This window comes from Pongo abelii, chromosome 2 (assembly GCF_028885655.2).
Source record: "Pongo abelii isolate AG06213 chromosome 2, NHGRI_mPonAbe1-v2.0_pri, whole genome shotgun sequence".
NCBI classification, from domain to species: Eukaryota; Metazoa; Chordata; class Mammalia; order Primates; family Hominidae; genus Pongo; species Pongo abelii.
Genome location: NC_085928.1, coordinates 102215108 through 102234545, shown reverse-complemented (window position 1 = coordinate 102234545; position 19438 = coordinate 102215108). Strand labels below are relative to the sequence as shown.

Below are 19438 nucleotides of genomic sequence, written 5' to 3'. Positions count from 1 at the left end.
AACAACAAACATGAAGAAGATTTCCCTTCTTCGTCCCAGCCTCTGCAAGACACTTGAGGTTGCCTCAGTCTCTAGACACACTGATGTCTGCCAGTCCGAGGGCCTCCAGGAAACCCTGATGTCAACTCAGAGCATGGGTTCCAAAGCTCAACTCAACCTCTGGACCAAGGGATGGCTGAGGCCATTAGGGGACAGATTCCATTCAGGCCCCTAAGGGGCAGCTTGCTAACCATGCCCAGATGCAGCCCCCAACCCCTGCCCAATTCAACTCTTATATACCCTTCTCAGCTGTACCAGTCCCAGGCCCAGCAATCTGCCCAGGTCACGTGGAAATGCCTCCATCCATCTCCCTGCAGGCCGTGTGGGTGACAAGCCTGTTTCTGCATCTTGCCCACTGCCCAGACAGTGAGGGTACCACCACTCCACACCACTCAGCACCCGGCCGACACCTCTTACCTGATGCCCGTGGAGTGTGTAGAGCAGCCGGCCCTCCATCAGGTCCAGGATCTTCAGGGTTGAGTCACTGGAGGCCGTGATCAGGTAGTTTCCCGACGGGTGGAAAGAGAGCCCGTTCACTGCTGCACTGTGCACTGGGGGAAGGACATCAGTCAGGTGCTGGCTGGGAGGCACAGGGAGCACAGCTGAAGCCCAAGACGGGTAATCAGGGCCAATCAAGGCTCAGCACAGGCCTGATGGGGCTAGGTCAGGATGGTCATTGCTCAAAAGAGCTGTGGGGAACCCAACAAGGATTTCCCAAGAGAGGGGCACAGTCAAAGAACAGGAAAAGTCCTGTTCAGAGCTAAGGGCAGGCAGCAGACAATTCCTCCATCCTCTCCCACAGCACCAAGCAGTCAAGCTGGAGCAGAATAGAGTACTCAAACATACAAACATAGCCTTTGGTCTGTCCGATATACTCTTTCTTTAAAGAAACCAGCGGAAAACAAAACCCTTCAAATGTCAACACAATGCCACTGCCATACAAGGAGGACACGTGTGGGGGCAGACGAGCAGAAAGCTAAGACACTCTTAGGAAGCAGCCAGGCCTGCATTCGGACCCCAAGCCTCCTGCCTGGGCTTACCCCATAACCTTTTTTGAGAGACAGAGTCTCGCTCTGTTGCCCAGACTGGAGTGCAGTGGTGCGACCTCAGCTCACTGCAGCCTCCGTCTCCTGGGTTCAAGAGATTCTCCTGCCTCAGCCTCCTGAGTAGCTGACACTACAGGTGTGCCACTACGTCCAGCGATTTTTGTATTTTTAGTAGAGATGGGGTTTCACCATGTTAACCAGGCTGGTCTCAAACTCCTGACCTCAGATGATCCACCTGCCTCGGCCTCCCAAGGTGCTGAGATTACAGCCGTGAGCCACCACATCCATCCTGAGCAAGCATCTTAACCACATTGAGCCTCAGTTTCTCCATCTGTACCATAGCACCTATGTGTAAGAGGTGCTGTGCAGATGCTACTAAGTTAAGCACATGAGGTCTTTGCAGAGTGAGCCACCCAAGGCCAACATGGATGGTCCTCTCCTTTGCCCCCTGTGTTCCATGCAACTCCAGGTCTTGCCACTTCACCCACTCAACAGCTTAGCCCTGTCCATGACTCTCTTTTCCCTACCATCCCAGGCTAACCCCACCATCTTTTCTGGTGTCCCTCACTCTCCAAGAGCTGGCCACCCCAGCTCTGTCAATTCCCCCAGCCACAGAACTTTTTTACCCCTTGTTTCCAATGGGCCTAGGAGACTCTTAACCTCCCCTTTCCCTGACCTTAAAGCTCAGTACTGGAAGCTGCCTTCTCCAGAAGACTCCCCTGGCCTCCAGATTAGGGCCACCCCCTTCATTTGTCCTTCCAAAGCACCACAAGCCTCCCATCGGTTCACTCTTCACATTCACATGCAACTATCTGACTCACATCTGGATCTCCCATGAGACCATGAACTCCATCAGGCAGGGGCAGTGTTGAGTCCCTGGCTCCCAGCTCAGTGCCTGGCACCGAGCAGGACTCAGAAAGTGGTTGGTGAGCAGGTGCTTAAGCTGCATATCCAGAAGCCCCAGCAGGTTACACAACTCTCCCTCAAGGTCAAGAGCATGTTCTAGGTGAAGCTGGGGGCACACCTGGGCAGTCTACACGGGGACAGAGCAACTCCACAGCCAATGCGTGGATCAGCTGTATCACAGCCTCCTAGGGTGGCTTCTGAGGAAAACCCCCGTGTCTTTCTTCCCATTACCACAGGCCTGATGAGGAAAACCAGTGGGGCTAAAATAACCATGACCCTGCCAAGTCAGAATTGTCACCAACATAAAGGCAGATTCAAAACCAACCGTCATCTTAGCACTGAAAGGCTGTAAGAACCACTACTGGGTTGGTAAACACACCCAACACAAAACGGCCCTCAACAAGGCCCACGGGGTGCATGCAGTCCCTCAGATGCCAGCCCAGCTGATATGCTGATGTGCCGGGGAGTCTGGATACATGTTCCCAGGCACACTTAGGGGGAAACAGCCAAGGCTTTACGTAACATGATATTTATATCTGAACAACACCCTCCAAGCGCCAGGATCTCCAGGAGGCAGCCTGCAGAGGGACCAGTGGGGTCTCTGAAGCCAGCTCTTGGAGGCAGAATTCAGAAACCCCCCCCCCCTCCACCAGAAAGTCTGCACTGGGATGAAGGCCACCTCCACCCCTCCATGAGCAGAAGCTGCCAGAGGAACAGCCGGTGGCAGGAGGGTGCAGAAGGGAGGGCATGCTCAGGGAGCTCCAGGCTTCCCAGCACCACTAAGGTGGCAGGGTCAGTGTATGGATACCACACCAGGGGCCCCCACCTGGTCAAGCCCATCCAAGGGAAAGAATCTCTCCCAGAGGAAGGGCAACAGAATCCCCACTCCACATAAATGCCAGGAATACCCAAGCCTGGGTAGAAACACCTAGAACCATTTACTCCAGAAGAGGGGCTGGCCTGGCATTCCAGGCTTTGGGGGATACCCCAGATACCAGGACCCACCCCACCTTTCCCCACTTGCTCTCCTGCCTCACCCACTGGCCACACCAGCCTCCACTCTCACTCCTCCTGCCTCTGTGGAGGTGGTGGGGAGCGGGTAGTCTATGGAGGCCTCATCGTAAGAACCACCCCTGCATGAGAGTCTACCACGAAGGCTAGGCTGCCCCATGAGGGCATGAGCCTTCTATCATGATGCCTTGAGCTCCAAATGTCTGAGAATGATCCACTTTTTGTCAAGTCCAAAGCCGCAGGCCTCTTCTTGGCTTCATGGCAGATATCAGTGATGACAGATACTGCCACCTGGGTGGCAGCTGTGAGCTTGTGGCTCTTATCCCATCTCCACCCCAAAGAGAGAACTCTGACTCCAGGTCAGAGATACACCAACATCAAACTTCTACAGATCCTCAGGGGCCCAGGGATGAGGCCACCACAGCCCCTGCTCCCAAATACCAAGAACTAGTCACGGCTTGTGGGCAGCAGGTGGTCTAAGCAGAGACCTGAGTACACCCACTCCATGCTGCTCTGCCTGTAGAGGCCTGGGCAAACCTAGGCCCACTACCTAATGGGCTGCAAACCAGCCAAGGGCCCAGAGAAAGCCTGGGTGCCCAAGCAGGAGGTACCTCTCTAGAGGAGACCATGCCAGGGCCAAGCCCCACCCCAACATCCTTCCACAAAAGGACCGCTCATTTTCCCCAGGGTGGTCTCTTGCAATGTGCAACTGATGTTACTAGTGACACAGCGGCTCTGGGTTGACGAGGCTTTGGATTCATACCACAAAGGTGCTCTGATACCAGCAGCAAAGGACACCCAAAACACTCCTGTGTGTAAATGCCGTGTAAATGCTCACTTCAGGACGGTGGGAGAGTAGGTTGGCTAGATCAGGTGGGACAGCACCACTGTACGCCAATCAACCCTTTTAGTCTCAAAACACCAAGTACAGGGTGCAGGCCTGCCCTGCTAGCTGCAACTACTTAAAACCCTCCGGCCGGGCATGGTGACACACGCCTGTAATCCCAGCACTTTGGGAGGCCAAGGTGGGAGGATTGCTTGAGCTCAGGAGTTCAAGACCAGCCTGGGAAATACGGTGAGACCCCAACCCCATCTCTAAAAGAAAAAAAAAAAAAAAAGACAAAACCCTCCATGACAATGTATGAGGCCAGGCGGGGGTGCAGGGGTGCACTAAAGACCAACGGACAGAGAGCCTGGGACTCTATGAGTTCTAAGTCCTGCTGACAGCCAGCCAAAGAGACCACCTCTTCCAGGGAGCCTGGGGAGTAAATGACTAGAGTCACCGAAGAGCAAGGAACCGAGCGTGAGACGGTCAACAGAATGCCAGACTCAAAGGCCCTGAGGTGGAGACTCAGACCCTTTGCTTTCTAGCTGTGTGACTGTGGGCTGCATGCCCCGCATCTGTGAAATGGAGGGTAGACCTACTTTGCTGGCCACCCAGGCCTGTCACTGGATAACGGACCTGCACGTGCTATAAGGCACGAAGCACATTACATGTTCTGGGATGGGGGCTGCTGCTCAGATGCCTGAACAGTCTTAACGTGGGCTCAGAGCATATGGAGCTAACCTACCACCACAGGGATTGGCACTCCCAGGGCTCCACCAGCCCCACTTCTTGATGAATTGAGAAATCAGAACTGCTCTCTGCAGTGATAAGCCAGAGCCAAGAAACTCCTTACCTGGGAGAGTCAGCCAGCACAAGACAAATGGCTCCAGCTGCCTCCAATAGCCCAAAGCCCCAAGTGGGCTTCAACTCCAACAACCCTAGTAGGAACAGGAAGTGCCCTCATAGAGCACAACCATGGACGGCTGGATGCAGGCAGGCTGGGGCTTGCTAGCCACACACTGCAGTATCATTAACCAAATCCTCTCACAAGAGCCCATCAGCCTCCAACACCTGAAGGCCATGCTGGAAGTGCCTGGTGCCCATCCAGAGTCACTAGGGGAGACACTGAATGTCACTGTGTCCATAGGTTTCCCTTGGGTTTCCTAGGGATCAGGGACAAAAAGCAGATCAGGCGTCTGTTGCCAGAGTACTGGGAGCCCTTCCTGGGGAATGAGCCTCCAAAGAGATTCCACTGCACCTATGGGGGTGGCGGAGCCACTTGCGTAGAGGGTTTCCCCCTAGTTTCAGCTAGAGGTTTTCTGGGGAGCCCCAAGACCAGAGCAGACCTGGCCATATCCTCCCATCAGCAGAGGATGAGAGGTATGTTCCCCCTACCCAGGGAGCTCAGATCAACCTGGCTCACTGCACCCCTAAGGGTCAGCCTAGAGGCTATGGGATGACTCCACTATCCTGTGAACACCCACCACTGGCCACGGCATTGAGCAGGGAGCTCAGGGGGAACCGGCTGTGTTTATGGGGTACTCCAAATCCCACTAAGCCTCCAATCTACACTAGGGGTGGCTTAGGGTTGAGATACTGCAGGCCCACTGAAAGGCTGTCATAAGAGGCAAGGCCAGAAGCACAAGCAGACTGCAATCTCCCAGCAGGGCCTGTCAGCCCACACACTCAGCTCCACTCAGGACTCAGCCCCTGGAGCTCATCTGAGTCCACCCACACCTCCCCAACCCTGCCATCATGGAGATCCGCCCCTGCCCTCCACCAAGCCTGCTCCCTCCAGGACCCCGGCTCCCTCTCCCTAGTACCCACCACTCTCCTCGGCCGCTCTGCATTGCTCTACCTCCTGACAACCCTCTTCACAAGACCCCACTCTCCTTCGCTCCCCAGCCTCTGCCCTCCTCAGCTCTCCCATGCCTGGAGATGGGGTTCATACCTCTCACTCTGGCTGCTTTGTGGACCTTTATCTTCTGTGGCCCCTCAATTATAGGGGCTCAGAATGTGACCTCAGCCATTCTCACATCCCAGATCCCTGGGTCCAGCTGGCCCCTACACCCCAACAGGGTTAGCTTCTCTGTTTCTACTCAACCTCTGCAACCCATCCCCCACTCTGATGCCAGCCCTTACTTTGATACCGGGCATAGCCAGACACCTACCCATCACTGGGACACATGGGGCACACCAGCCCCCAACCCCAGCAGGCTCTGGACACCGCTATCCTCTCAGATGTCCTTCTTCCCTTCATACCTTAAATGACGAGGCCAGTCCTAGCACTGCCAATCAGGCCACATCTTTGGGACCCCGAGCTGGAGATGGCATCCAAGGCCCTTCCCAAGGGGTACCTGCTGTTATACCCGTGAACACCAGGCCCAGGGTCCTGATCCATCAGAGATGGGCCTGGACCCTCCCAGGGTCACCTACACATCCTGTCTGCCCAGTGTCAGGACTTATGTAGCACAAACCACATACCCAGCCCTATGTTATAATCCTTTTGTGGCTTTTCCCATCAGAGCCTCACAAAGCCATGAGGAAGGCCTATTGCCACCCCCTTTACAGAAAGGAACCACAGCATGTGCTCCTGACCACTGTCCTGCCTCGTCGCCTTCCACTCCCATCTCTCCCTGTCCAAGTCCTCCCTCCTCTGCACCTGCCCATGTTCCCCAGGCAGCTGTGCAGATGTGCCCCATCCCCGAGCCCCAGCCCTTCACTCAGGCCTGGCCCAGAGCAGAAGGCTGAAGGAGGGATGGGAGAGGTATGGGCTCCAAGTGGAGGCAAGCCCCACTGCTCTTCTGTTACAGAAGCCTGTCTGAAAGAGCATTGGTAACAAACCCCAGGGCTTCCTATGGAGGGGGGGGTGCGGTGGGGGAACAGGTTCTTGTGGCTGGCCCCTGCCACCTGGTGGTGCTGTAGGGTACTACAGGCCTTAACCAACCAGGTTGGCCTCACCAGACCAGACAGGACCAAGACAGTGTCATTGTCATCATCACTAACATTGTACCTCCTTCCCCCCATTTTGTGCCAGCCACCCTCTCAATTCTTGATATGAAACAACTCATTAACCCTCCCAACACCTCCTGTAAGACAGGCCCCATCACTGTCCCAGAGGCCCCACAGAGTCAAATGACCTGCCCAATATCACACAGCCAGGAATGCTTTAAAAGCCAGCTGCAGAGCCCACTCTCCACCATGTGCTGTTCAAGACTAGGATCTTCTCCCCATTCTGGGAAGGTGTGCTCACCTCCGTTACCCCAAAGAAAGTGCTGTCCTTGAACACCAAGAGTCAGCTAGGAAGGGTGTGTGTGTGTGGCGGGGGTGGGTGGGGTCGGAACCCCACACCTGTGTCCAGCCATGTCCTTCCCATTTCAGGTGTGGCTTAAGGAAGTGAGCCCAAGAACTTTAAGCTTAGTCCCAGGTTAACAACCACGGTTCTTCAAACAACTCCAGCTCTGCCTCCTTCCTGGTCTCGGCCCTGATCCAGTCTTGCTCATCTCTGTTTTGCCAGCTACACAATTCCCAGTTTCTCCAATGACCCCTCACCAGCTCCCTTCCCTGAGCCCATCCCTGCAACTGGGGAGCCTCATGGCCCTGCCCACTCATACTTGCTCTCAGGCCAGTTCCCTACCCAATACTCTCAGCTAACTCATCCTGGGCATGTCTAAGTCTGCCCTCGCCCTCCAACTCCCACCTGGAGCCTGACATGAGCCCAAGCCCACTGCCCGCCACCCTGGCTTCCAAGGGCTACCATCCTGGGCCTGGCCCCTAGCTAAGTCAACCCTCCCTATGACTCTACATCTGTGGAGGACACTGTAAGACCAGAGGTGGCCACGGTCTCACCAATGCTGGCCTCTACTGACAGCCCTGTTCCCTTTACCACAGGTCAAGGGCTGTCACCTTGGCCTTGGAGGGCAGAGCCTCCATCAACAGGAAAGGCAAGTGGCATGCCCCTGAGAAGTGGTCCTCAAGGGAAGCCCTGGCCAGAGCCCCAGTGAGGACTCCCCATCTGGCCCTGCAGTATGTGTGAGATTCTGCCACTTCGGAGGTGGGCATTGAAGGGCTCAGTGGAAGCCAGGTAGCACCAGGCTCCATCTCCTGGCCAAGTTTCCAAGCCAGGCCAGCCATGCCCCAGACTCCCACCCCTGGAATCCCAACAGACCCAGGACACCTTCCCGCCCAAGGCCATCTCAGGCCCATTTAAGCACTACAGCACAGGACAACATCCAACACCAGCACAGTCCCACCAGGACTGCCCTTGGGCCCAGGAGGCTGTTCACCACTCACACTGATAATGCTGCAGCAGCCGGTGAGTCCGCACGTCCCACACCTTCACTGTGTTGTCCATGCCGGCAGCGGCAATGCACGTCCCACTGGGGTGGAAGTCCACGTAGGTGACAAAGCTGGAAAGACAGGGGCCACTATGCACTATAAGAGGTCTGCCCTGGTTCAGGATGGACCTAGAAACATTTAGTGCTTTCCCCATCCCTGTGTCCTGCCCATGCTGTTCCCTTGACCCAGACACCTCCTTTCTGTCACATTTGTTTACCAGGTGGCCAAGGGAGAGCAAGAAGAAATAAAAGGTGAGAACAGTGGCCAGCAACAAACTAAGGTGGACTGACCAGGGAGCACATCCCACCGCCAATTTTAAATACAAGTTGAGAGAGCTATCTTCAAACCCAAAAGTCAGCCGGGCTCCCCTGGGGTTTTCAAAGTTGGAGCTGGTACCCTTCCCAGGGGTGGCTGCAGGGCAGATCCTGCCAGCTGAGGCACAGGTGGGAAGGTCCAGCAGGACTACAGGGCCATTGGCCCACCCCTCTCTAGGAGACAGGCCAAGGACCCTCACTACACCCATATGTGATACCCAGGCTGGTACCATGTCCACCTCTCAAGGAGAAGCCCTTGTGGCTCCCAGCCCAACAAAGGAGGGCAGAAGCTGGGGTCTCTACTCAAATGTGGGCACCTCTCTCTCCTGATGATGTGGCACAATACGAACAGCCACCATCTGCTACAAGAACCCAACAAGAATTTTATAAAGCCATCATCATGGATAACATACCAAGAGGCTTTAAAATGTAGTTTGGGCGACTGAGTGTCAACCGCTGACAGACAGACATGTTGTAATCCTGAGAACCAGAAAGTGAAGGAGAAAAGGAGGAGCACAAATAATTACACAGCTCCAAAGAATTGCATGGCTTGAGGTTAAGCACTCCTGCTATTCGTGGGATGGGGCCAAAGCTTCCATCCACACAGCAAAAGATACAATGCTAGGTTGCCAGACCTCGCAATAAGCACCAGACAAGGGGCAGCAGTGATAAGGCTGCTGGTCCCACGGCTCCAGCCACTGAAGGCCACTGGGCCTCCTCATGCCCAGGTCTGTGCTCTGTGCTTGAGCGCCTACAGGTGGAGGACAGCATCTGGGGACTCACCCGCCATGCTCGCAATATGAGTGGACACATTCCCGGCTGCTCTTGTCCCACAGCTTAACAGTCTTGTCATCACTGGCAGACACGATGAGCCGCCCGTCGGGGGAGAACCTGAACCGGGTGGGGCACAAGTCACACCACAGACTAACAGACGACATGGGTGCCACACACCTTCTTCCACAGCCACTCTTCCCCGAGTGCCTACTATCTGCCTGCAGGAACCACCCGGGGTCACATGCCCTGCTGTGATTTTTTTTTTTTAATTTGAATACCCTAATTTGTCTTTTCAGGAACAAATGCATTGCACCCTAGGAGGCAATGTTACTTCTGTTTATTTGGTCATATCTTAAATTATCCTTTGTTTCTGAAAATAGTTAACTTTTAGCACTTCATCATTTTTCTTTTTTCCTTCTAAGAGTTTTTCAGGAAACTGTGACTAAATTTTGGTTTTGGTTTTTGTTTTGTTTTTTAGACAGAGTATCGCTCTGTCACCCAGGCTGGAGTGCAGTGGTGTGATCTCAGCTCACTGCAGCCTCAACCTCCTGGGCTCAAGAGATCCTCCCACCTAAGCCTCCTGAGTAGCTGGGACTACAGGTGTGCACCACCACACCCAGCTAATTTTATTTTATTTTATTTTTGTAGAGATGGGAGTCTCACTATGTTGCCCAGGCTGGTCCTCTAACTCCTGGAGTCAAAGGATCCTCCCACCTCATCCACCCAAAGTGCTAGGATTACAGACATGCACCTTCAAGCTCGGCATATGACTTAATTTTAAATGTTATAAAAATGTTTCCTTTTTTTCTTCCTGAATCTGTGAAACTTATTGATCTTTCCCGTTGCTCTTGTTTTCGTTTTCTTACGTAGCTTCATGCACAAATAGCCCCTCTCCCATCCCAACAGCAAACTCTGACCAAAAGGGAAAAAGAGAAATTCTTCCTGACTTAGAGGAAAACCAAACATAAATAAACAAAAAGAAAAGAAAAAAAAAAGGTGCCTGCCTCACGAGTGAGCACAGAGCAGCCTCATGCACATAAAGCCCCAGCACTGCCCCTGACGCACAGCACATGGCAACATGCAGCCGACTGCCTGCCGGCAACATTTGCACAAAGGTGGCCAAAAGCTCACCATCAGTGTCATTACTCTGGGACAAGGTCCTCCGAGTCTACATTTGACTCAAGTGCGGATCAGCAAGACACAATCTGCCAACAAAAGGCATGAGGTCCTGGGGACTGCCACCAAAGGCCCAGTATGGACTTGACACCCCAGTTTGCTGGCCTGGCCCCTCCTGATCTCAGGACCCTAGTCATAAAGCCTCTAAGAGCCATCAGGGGTCTCCCAGGACAAAGGAATGGGGGTGCCCTGGAGAACAGTAACTTGTATGGGGTCCCCAGAAGACCACAGCTCAATAGTCCCCAACTTCTGACTCATGTGGTTTCCTAATGTCACCTGGCACCCCAACCCCTTCCTCTGAAGCAAAGATATTTGACCCATGGGGAAGCTCGGTTGAAAGGAATGAAATAAGCCAGAAGTAGGACTATCCGTCTGCAATTCTTGGACCTTGAAAGGTCCTTTGGGTCACCTGGCCCCCTGTCTGCACAGCACTGGCTCCCTGGCCAGCGGGAAGGCTAGCCTTCAGGCCAAGCCCCCCATCTCCAAAGGCTGGGCCCCCATCTGGGAGCTCTGGAGCAAAACCATCCTCTGAGAACATCCCAGAGGAAAGTAGGCAAGCCTTACTGTCAGACAGCGGTGGGTTCAAACTCCAGCTCTGCCACAGACCCACCGTATGCTCTGGGACAAGACACTACTGTTCTGAGCCCCCATTTCTTCATCTGCAAAATGGAAATGTACCACCTAGCTTGCAGAACTGTCTTAAGGAACAAAAAGAAAATGTGTAGTGGTAGTACTGAAAGTACCTAATTGTTTTTGATAATAAATGGCCCCTGTTGACCCAGTTTGTGCTTTGCCAACACAGATGTCAGAGGGTCATCATGGCTGACTATGGACTAACTTACGTGTCATGCATCAGCTCCATGAAGCTTCTCGACAACTTACAATGCAGGAGCTATTATTGTTCCCATTTTACAGATAAGGAAACCGAGGCTGAGGAAGCTTAAACAATACCTAAGTAACTTGCCCGAGGTCACAAGTTGGTACCTAGCAGCCCCTGGGCCAGCCCCCAACCCCCAGGGTTCCTCCAAGGGTCTCCAGACAGAACAATGCTCACTTGGCACAGCGGACCCAGTTGATATGCTGGCTCAGGGAAAACAGGAATTTCTGGCGATGAGTTGCCCACACTTTGATTGTCTTGTCGTCAGAGGCTGTCACGAAGGACTGGCCATCACTGCAGAAGTGGACGCTCCTCACTGTGGCTGTGTGTGCACGAAACGCAGTTGACTCACCTTTGCTACAAGAACAGGCATCCAAGAGTGAGGAAACCCATAACAGTGACATGAGAGCCCACAAGCACATCAAAGCTCTCCTACTCCTCAAGCACCCCTCCCAAAGTTAGCCAAGCCCAAGTACCCCAGTCTTCACAAGGGAAAGCCAGAGCCTCTCCTATGTGAACAGAGCACCATCTCTAGGCCCCACCCACATGAACACAGCATCAGGTGGCATTTCTTTAGGGATAGATGGGGTCAGCCCAGAACTCCTCTTCCAACCCTGAGGGGAGGACTCCAACTGCAGCCCCAGCTTCTGATGGCACCTCTTCCAAAGCAGAGTAGAAGTCCCACTGTGACCAGTCCAGAGCCAAGCTAGGGGACCTGGGTGGGGATGGCTCTGGCACCAGGGCCCCAGACGCCAACAAGCTTCCTCAAAGTGTACGACTCACACATTGGGTACCCAGATGCGAACAGTCTTGTCTCGGGAGCCGGAAGCAAGCAGGTGTCCCGAAGGAGAGAAGTTCACACAGGTGACGGCATCCTTGTGGCCAGTGAAGCGGTAGGCGCGTGACTGCGGCTTCATGTGCCAGACCATGAGGCATGAGTCCATGGAGCCACTGGCTGAGGACAGTGCGTGATGCTATGACCCACAGCTCTAACGGGCTTCAAGCCTCCACCAAGACGTTGGAGAGGCAGGGGGAGCAACTGGCCCAGCTCCACCTTCCCTGGCATCCACAAACAGACCGTGAGAAGTCTCCCATGGAGCACAGCACATCTCGAGGTATGGTCTGGAGGTGGAGAGCCTGTGGCCCAGAGTTCTCCAAGGAGCACACCCACATGGGAACAAGACCGAGGCCCTTCCCATGCTAGCCCTGGACTGCAATCCAGAGCTCTGGGAAAACTCACTCCCATGGGGCCCAGGGTCTCCCCCCAGACACATCCTGAGGGCACCAGAGAGCAAGTCCTCCCCTGCTGGGAAGCCAGCCCCTCCCATTGAGAGGGCCCAACTCAGTACGAAGCCTAAAGGAGGTCCCCAAAACTGACCAAAAATCCCTTCAGTTCCCTCTTAACCTTTACACATCAGAGGGTCTTGATGACAGGATGAAGGGGCAAGCCTCCTCTGCAGGAACCAGAAAGTGCAGTCATAAAAGCTGTGTACGAAACCTCATGCAACCAAGGAAGGGGGACACTCAGCTGCAGCATAAGAGCAGTGGGGGTTGAGGGGGGTGCCCAGCTCTGCTCAACAGCCTTCTCACTGACAAGGCTCTTCAACAAGAAGGTGTGCCTTATTACTGTGGGCAACAGAATCAATAAAGCTTCAAAGAAAAGGAGTCACTGTTTAGGGCCCACACCAAAAGACAGACCCAAAAGGTGGCTAGGGTGTGCAGAAAAGACCCAGATCCCAGTTCCACCCTCAAAAGCTGTGTGGCCTTAGCAAGGCCCCTAACCTCTCTGACCCTCAGGCTCTGCGTGTAAAATGGAGCTCATGAAGCCCAGTGCCCAAAGAGCTGGCACACAGAAGCAAGATGCAGGTCTAGACAAAGCTGTGCAGTCCTTGTGCTCTGCTTCCCACCCACCACCCCTCCAAGGTAAAAGCTTGGCCTGTTCAGCTTATAACCTAGCACCTAGACAAGGTGCCTCTTCTTACCCAGCTGCTTTGTGTTGATACTGAAGTCCACACAGGTAACTGCATCTCGGTGGCCCTTAAAATGCCTTTCCAGCGAGGGGTCCTCCTGAGGGAGAGCCAGGGTCAAATGTGTGAAGCCTGGGTGAGGAAGGGGCTTCCCCAGGGCCAGCACTCTTCCTACAACAGCTGGGGGAGTAGGGTTAAAAATGTTCAAGGCATGATCTTATATAAAGAAAATCCTAAGGAATCCACTTAGGATTAGTTTTTACTAGGAATAGTTTTTACTATTCGAATGAATACATCAACTGCGGAAATGCTTCAACAAAAACAAAAAAGAACAAATGAGTTCAGCAAAGTTGCAGGATACAAAGCAAGACACAAAAATCAATTGTCTTCCTGTACACTAGCAATGAATAATCCAAAAAATAAAACTATTTATGATACATAAAAAAATAGGAATAATTTAAATTAGCCGGGCATGGTGGCGGGCACCTGTAATCCCAGTTACTCAGGAGGCTGAGGCAGGAGAATGGCGTGAACCCGGAAGGCAGAGCTTGCAGTGAGCAGAGATCGCGCCACTGCACTCCAGCCTGGGCGACAGAGCGAGACTCCGTCTCAAAAAAAAAAAAGGAATAATTTAATGAAAGAGGTGCAGGACTTGTACAGTAAAGACGACAAAACATCACTAAGAGAAATGAAAGAAGACTTAAAAAATGGAAAGACATTCCACGTTCACGAACAGGAAGACTTACTATTGTTAAGATACAATACTACAATACTCCTCAGATTGATCTACCGATTCCACATAATTCGTATCAAAATCCCAGGTGTCTTTTTTGCAGAAACTGACAAGATGTTCCCAAGATTCACATGAAAATGCAAGGCACCCAGAAAAAAAACAAAGCAATTTAAAAAAAAAAAAAAAAAAAGATACTGTAGAAAGCAATTTGGCAGTTCCTCAAAAAGTTAAACATAGGTCAGGTGCAGTGGCTCACACCTGTAATCCCCACACTTTGGGAGGCTGAGGCAGGAGGATCACTTTAAGCTAGGGATTCAAGACCAACCTGGGCAACACAGCAAGACCCTGACCCTATAAAAAAATTAAAGAATTAGCCACACGTAGTGGTTCATGCCTGTATTCCCAGCTACTCAGGAGGGTGAGGTGGGAGGACTGCTTGAGCACATGAGTTCAAGGTTGCAGTGAGCTGTGATCACATCACTGCACTCCAGCCTGGGCAACAGAGCAAGACCCTGACTAAAAAAAAGTAGTTAGCCGGGCACAGTGGCTCACGCCTGTAATCCCAGCACTTTAGGAGGCCAAGGCAGGCAGATCACCTGAGGTCAGGAGTTCGAGATCAGCCTGGCCAACATGGTGAAAACCCCTCTCTACCAAAAATACAAAAATTAGCTGGGCATGGTGGTGAGCGCCTATAGTCCCAGCTATTTGGGAGGCTAAGGCAGGAGAATCGCTTGAACCCGGGAGGAGGAGATTGCAGTGAGCTGAGATCGCACCAGTGCACTCCAGCCTGGACGACAAAGTGAGACTCCTAATCAAAAAAATAAATAAAATAAATATAAATAAATAAAATAAAAAATAAAGTAGTTAAACATGGTTAGCAAATGACCCAGCAATTCTAGGTAAATACCCCAAAGAGTTGAAAACATGGTTTACACAAAAACTTGTACACAAATGTTCAGAGCAGCATTTTCCTTAATAGCCAACAAGTGATTGAACCCAAATGATCCATCAACACATGACTGAATAAACCAAATGTAGCATATTCATACAACAGAATATTATTCAGCCATAAAACGGACTGAAGTGCTGATGCTTGCTGCAACATGGATGAACCTTGAAAACATGCTAAGTGAAAGAAGTCAAACATCAAAGGCCACATTTTGTCTGATTCCATTCATATGAAAAGTTCAGAATAGTCAAATCTATACAGACAGAAAGCATTAATATATTAGTTTGCCAAGGGTTGGGAGAAAATGGGGAAAGGGAAGAAGCGGCATGACTGAGTATGGAGTTTCTTTTTGGGATGATGAAAATATTCTGGAATTAGTGATTACAGTTGCACAACACTGTGAATGTACTAAAAACTACTGAAATGTACACTTTAAAAGGTGAATTCTATGGTGTATGAATATCTTAATAAAGTTAAAACACCAGAGAGAATATTCCGGAGACTCTCTCCATCCAATAGCAGCTTGTGTCTTAACACTTGAAGGGTTATAATTCAGCCATCCAAACATCTCCCCCTACTTTAAGTATCAGAAACCTCGAAGAAGCATTTTGGGTGCTCCAGGAAGCCCAAAGGCTCCTCTTGGGAAAGGATGTCCTTGGGGCACAGCAAAGCCACTGCCACCCTACAGAGCAGTAACCAGAACAAAGGCCCTATGGCCTTGTGCCCAGCTCCACCCCTAACGCACCTGTCAGAGTCTTCTTTCAACAACAGAGGGAGGAGCAGCTGGGGGAGGGTCCCCAACAGAGCCTTCTGCTCTCACCTAAGCTTCTTGAAAGAACATGCGTAAGAGAGTGTCCGCCTCTAGGCTCAGTGGGCAGAGGCAAGTTCAGGTCCACCCGTGACCAGTAGGTCCCGTGGTATCTCTCAACACCGCCTCCCCTCTGTAGTTCCCTGCATGTGGGCCTCATCTCCCTCAACAGTGGTTTATACATGAGGGGACAGGAAGAGAGGTAGAGTACCAGATTAGGAGTCAAAAGGTCTGTATCCTAGCCTGGACTCTCCGTCCATGTCCTCAAGTGCCTCAGGGCATCACAGGCTACCACCCAGCCTCCCTGACTCTCCAATCAGCCAGAGGGCCTTGCCCATTCAAAGGACTCTCTCGAAATGAGGACCTCTGGAGGAACGTGGACTCAGAGAGGGCGGCTCCGCCCGGCTCACACTGCAGGCCCGGGCATCCCAGCGTCCTGCTGTACCTACCTGCTGGAGCAGGGTGTACCCTCAACAAGACCCCACGCAGCCACACACTGCTAAGGACGGGGAGAATGGCTAGAGAGGCCCGATACCGGCCCCAGGTCACACATGAGTCAGGACTTGGTCGTGTGTCCCTCGCTAGGATGCAAACTATGGAGGCAGAGACCTGTTTGTTCGCTCCAGAAACCCAGCGCAGGGCCTGGCACGCAGGAGGCGCTCAGAAAGTGCCCGACCCAGCGGCCCCTGCACAGACGATAAACTGGACCTGAAGAGGACCACCCTGGAACCTGGCGCCACCCCCCCCCCCGCCCCACGCAGCCATCGCTCTGGCCACTAGGCGCCCAGTATCCCAGCGGGGAGACTGAGGCCTGGGGAGTTGCACTTGGCTGGGCTTACCGCGCAGGGCGCAGCCATGGCGGGGATGGCGGCGCCGAAGGCAGCTGCGGTGGCCGTTGCGGCCGGTTCAGTTTCCGCGCCCCCAACGGCCACCAATAGCAACGCGGGCCGCGTCGGCACGCCCCGCCCACCGCAATTAAAGGAGAAGCGCCTCAGCTTTTTGCCCGACGACTGGAAGCAGAGCTGTATGACCGGCAGCCGGCGCCACGGTCTCCGTGCCCAGTTCCCCAAGCCCAGACAACCCACAGACAGCGCAGCCAAAGGCCTCTGTCCGCCGCCACTCGTTCCGCCTGAGAAATTAAAAGACCCAGGATGAGGGGTTCACCCCACCAGCCCGTCGTCCGGCTACTCTAATGGCGAGCGCAGCCTGATGGGAAATGCAGTTCCAAGCCGCCCACGCCCCTATGTCTGGAGGAAGGTGGAGCTACACTTCCCAACATGACGTGAGGGCGGGCCGGGTTTTACCACCCGAAGCGACGGCCTTAAGGATCCCGGAAGCGGAGGACACGTGGGTTGCTGTGACCAGATTGCCTTAAAGCACCCGCGCGCGCCGGCGCAGCCAGGTTTTCCCCGCAGGAACCTATTGAGAGCTGAGTATTCGCCCCTCGGGAACTCTCAATGGTTCGCCCGTCCGAACGTTCTTAAGACAAGTGTGGATTTAAAATAACATGAGTTACTCGGAATCACAACCATGGAGTGGAGAGATCAAGGTTCAATTCTCAGTTCTCGCCCTGATTGGCTGTGTGATCTCAGGAAAAACGCCTCTGCTCTGTGCCCCAGTTTCTCATTTGTAACACGAGGGAGTGTGGTGCAGTCCGGCCCTGTCAGGATCCTTAAGGCCTGAGAAGCTGTTGGAAACCCAGTCTTAAAAAGAAGGAGAGGCCGGGCTCAGTGGCTCACGCCTGTAATCTCAGCACTTTGCCACTCTGGGAGGCCGAGGTGGGTGGATCACCTGAGGTCAGGAGTATGAGACCAGCCTGGCCAACATGGTGAAACCCCATGTCTACTAAAAATACAAAAATTAGCCGGGCGTGGTGGCACGCGCCTGTAAACCCAGCTACTCGGGAGGCTGAGGGAGAAGAATTGTTCGAACTCCGGAGGCAGAGGTTGCAGTGAGCCAAGATCTTGCCGCTGCACTCCAGCCTGGGCAACAGAGGGAGACTCCGTCTCAAAAAATATATATATATAAAATAAAATTTGAAGGCCACCAGCAACCATCTGAATAGACTCCCTGCTTGTCCAGGGCACTCAAATTTAACCTGAAAGAGTGGTTCAGGCCATGATGGGAAGTGGAGGTTGGACATGCCTCATTATACCCTCCAGCATTAACATCAACAAAAACCTTAAGTCTGATAAGAAACATTTACGATCTATTTTCTCTGAAACCTGCTACCTGGAGGCTTTATCTGCATGGTAAAACCTTGGTCTCCATAACCCCTTATCTTAACCGAGATATCCCTTTCTACTGATAATAATTCTTTCAACCAATTGCCAATCAGAATATGTTTAAATCTACCAATGACCTGGAAGTTTCCCACTTCGAGTTGTCTTGTCCTTCCAGATCCAACCAATGTAAATCTTACATGTATTGATTGATGTATTTTGTCTCCCTAAAATGTATAAAACCATGCTGTGCCCAGGCCACTTGGGCACATGTTGTCAGGACCTCCTGAGGCTGTGTCATGGGTGTGTCCTTAACCTTAGCAAAATAAATTTTCTAAGTTGACTGAGACCTGTCTCAGATATTTCGGGTTGACAGTTTGGCAACCACGAAAGGATTCTGAGTGGAGGTGCCCCTGACCTTTGACAAATCTCCTGTCGGTGCTTGGTACCAGCTTGAGCTATCTTTATGCCTCAAATCTACAGGAGAATTTGCTAAGGCCTGGGAGCCCCCCTCCACAAAATTCCTGATCTTCCCGAATTTGATTAACATCTAAAGTTTATTTTACTGTACAACTCCTTTTTCTGGAGTTTTACTTGTTTCCAACAAGGAAGGCAGGTTTTCCTGCTTCCCTGACGATGGAAGGCAGGTAACACCTTTCTGGAGTTTGAGCTCGCTTCCAACAGAGAAGGCAAGTTTGAGTTTTCCCTACTTCTGGGATGGTAGAGAGCAGTCTTTAGCCTAGGACCTGTTCTTAGGTAAGTAGCCGAATTGGGGATTTTCTTGGCTGAAGTTAAGGTTAACAACCAGCTGGTCTTAATTTTCCTTACCATTAGAGTGCTCAATAATCATATAAATTGTGCGATCAAGCCCGGCGCCGTGGCTCACGCCTGTAATCCCAGCACTTTGGGAGGCCAAGGCGGGTGGATCACGAGGTCAGGACATCGCAGACCATCCTGGCTAACATGGTGAAACCCCGTCTCTACTAAAAATACAAAAAATTAGCAGGGCGTGGTGGCTGGCGCCTGTAGTCCCAGCTACTCGGGAGGCTGAGGCAGGAGAATGGCATGAACCCCGGAGGCGGAGCTTGCAGTGAGCCTAGATCAAGGCCCTGCACTCCAGCCTGGGCGACAGAGCAAGACTCCATCTCAAAAAAAATAAAATAAATAAACAAATTGTGTGATCACTTTTTTTTTTTTTTTGCTTAACTGTTTTTTGTTGTTGTTTGTTTCTGTTTTTGTTGTTTCATTATTTTTCCCATTGAGGTTGACGAATTATATCTGACTTGATCAAATCTGAAGGAAAGTTCCAAAGTTTGGGGAAACAAGGCCTCTGAATTGGCTAAATTCCCACAACAGAAAAAGAAAAAAGCCTGGGAACAGTGGCTCACGCCTGTAATTCCAACACTTTGGGAGGCCGAGGTGGGTGGATCACCTGAGGTCAGAAGTTCGAGA

General features: G+C 52.3%; 1 protein-coding gene across 6 annotated transcripts in view; it reads right to left on the bottom strand.

Moving 5' to 3' along the window:
- POC1A (POC1 centriolar protein A) overlaps positions 1-19074 on the bottom strand; it is an 81817-nt gene extending 62743 nt beyond the window's left edge. For 3 of the 6 annotated variants that reach the window (XR_008523755.2, XM_002813664.6, XM_002813665.6), the window contains exons 1-7: positions 16604-19074; positions 13290-13374; positions 12091-12262; positions 11485-11664; positions 9264-9371; positions 8122-8237; positions 457-590 (exon numbers count right to left, since the gene is read on the bottom strand). Coding sequence is in view for 5 of the 6 variants with exons in the window: in XM_002813664.6 (XP_002813710.1) it covers positions 457-590; positions 8122-8237; positions 9264-9371; positions 11485-11664; positions 12091-12262; positions 13290-13374; positions 16604-16621 (813 nt within the window). In the remaining variant the exon portion in view is untranslated. Of the gene's footprint in view, positions 1-456; positions 591-8121; positions 8238-9263; positions 9372-11484; positions 11665-12090; positions 12263-13289; positions 13455-16603 lie in introns of all 6 variants that reach the window. The other 3 variants (XM_054552153.2, XM_024245199.3, XM_054552154.2) reach the window with 3 other exon arrangements.
- Between the last annotated feature and the right edge of the window lie 364 nt (positions 19075-19438).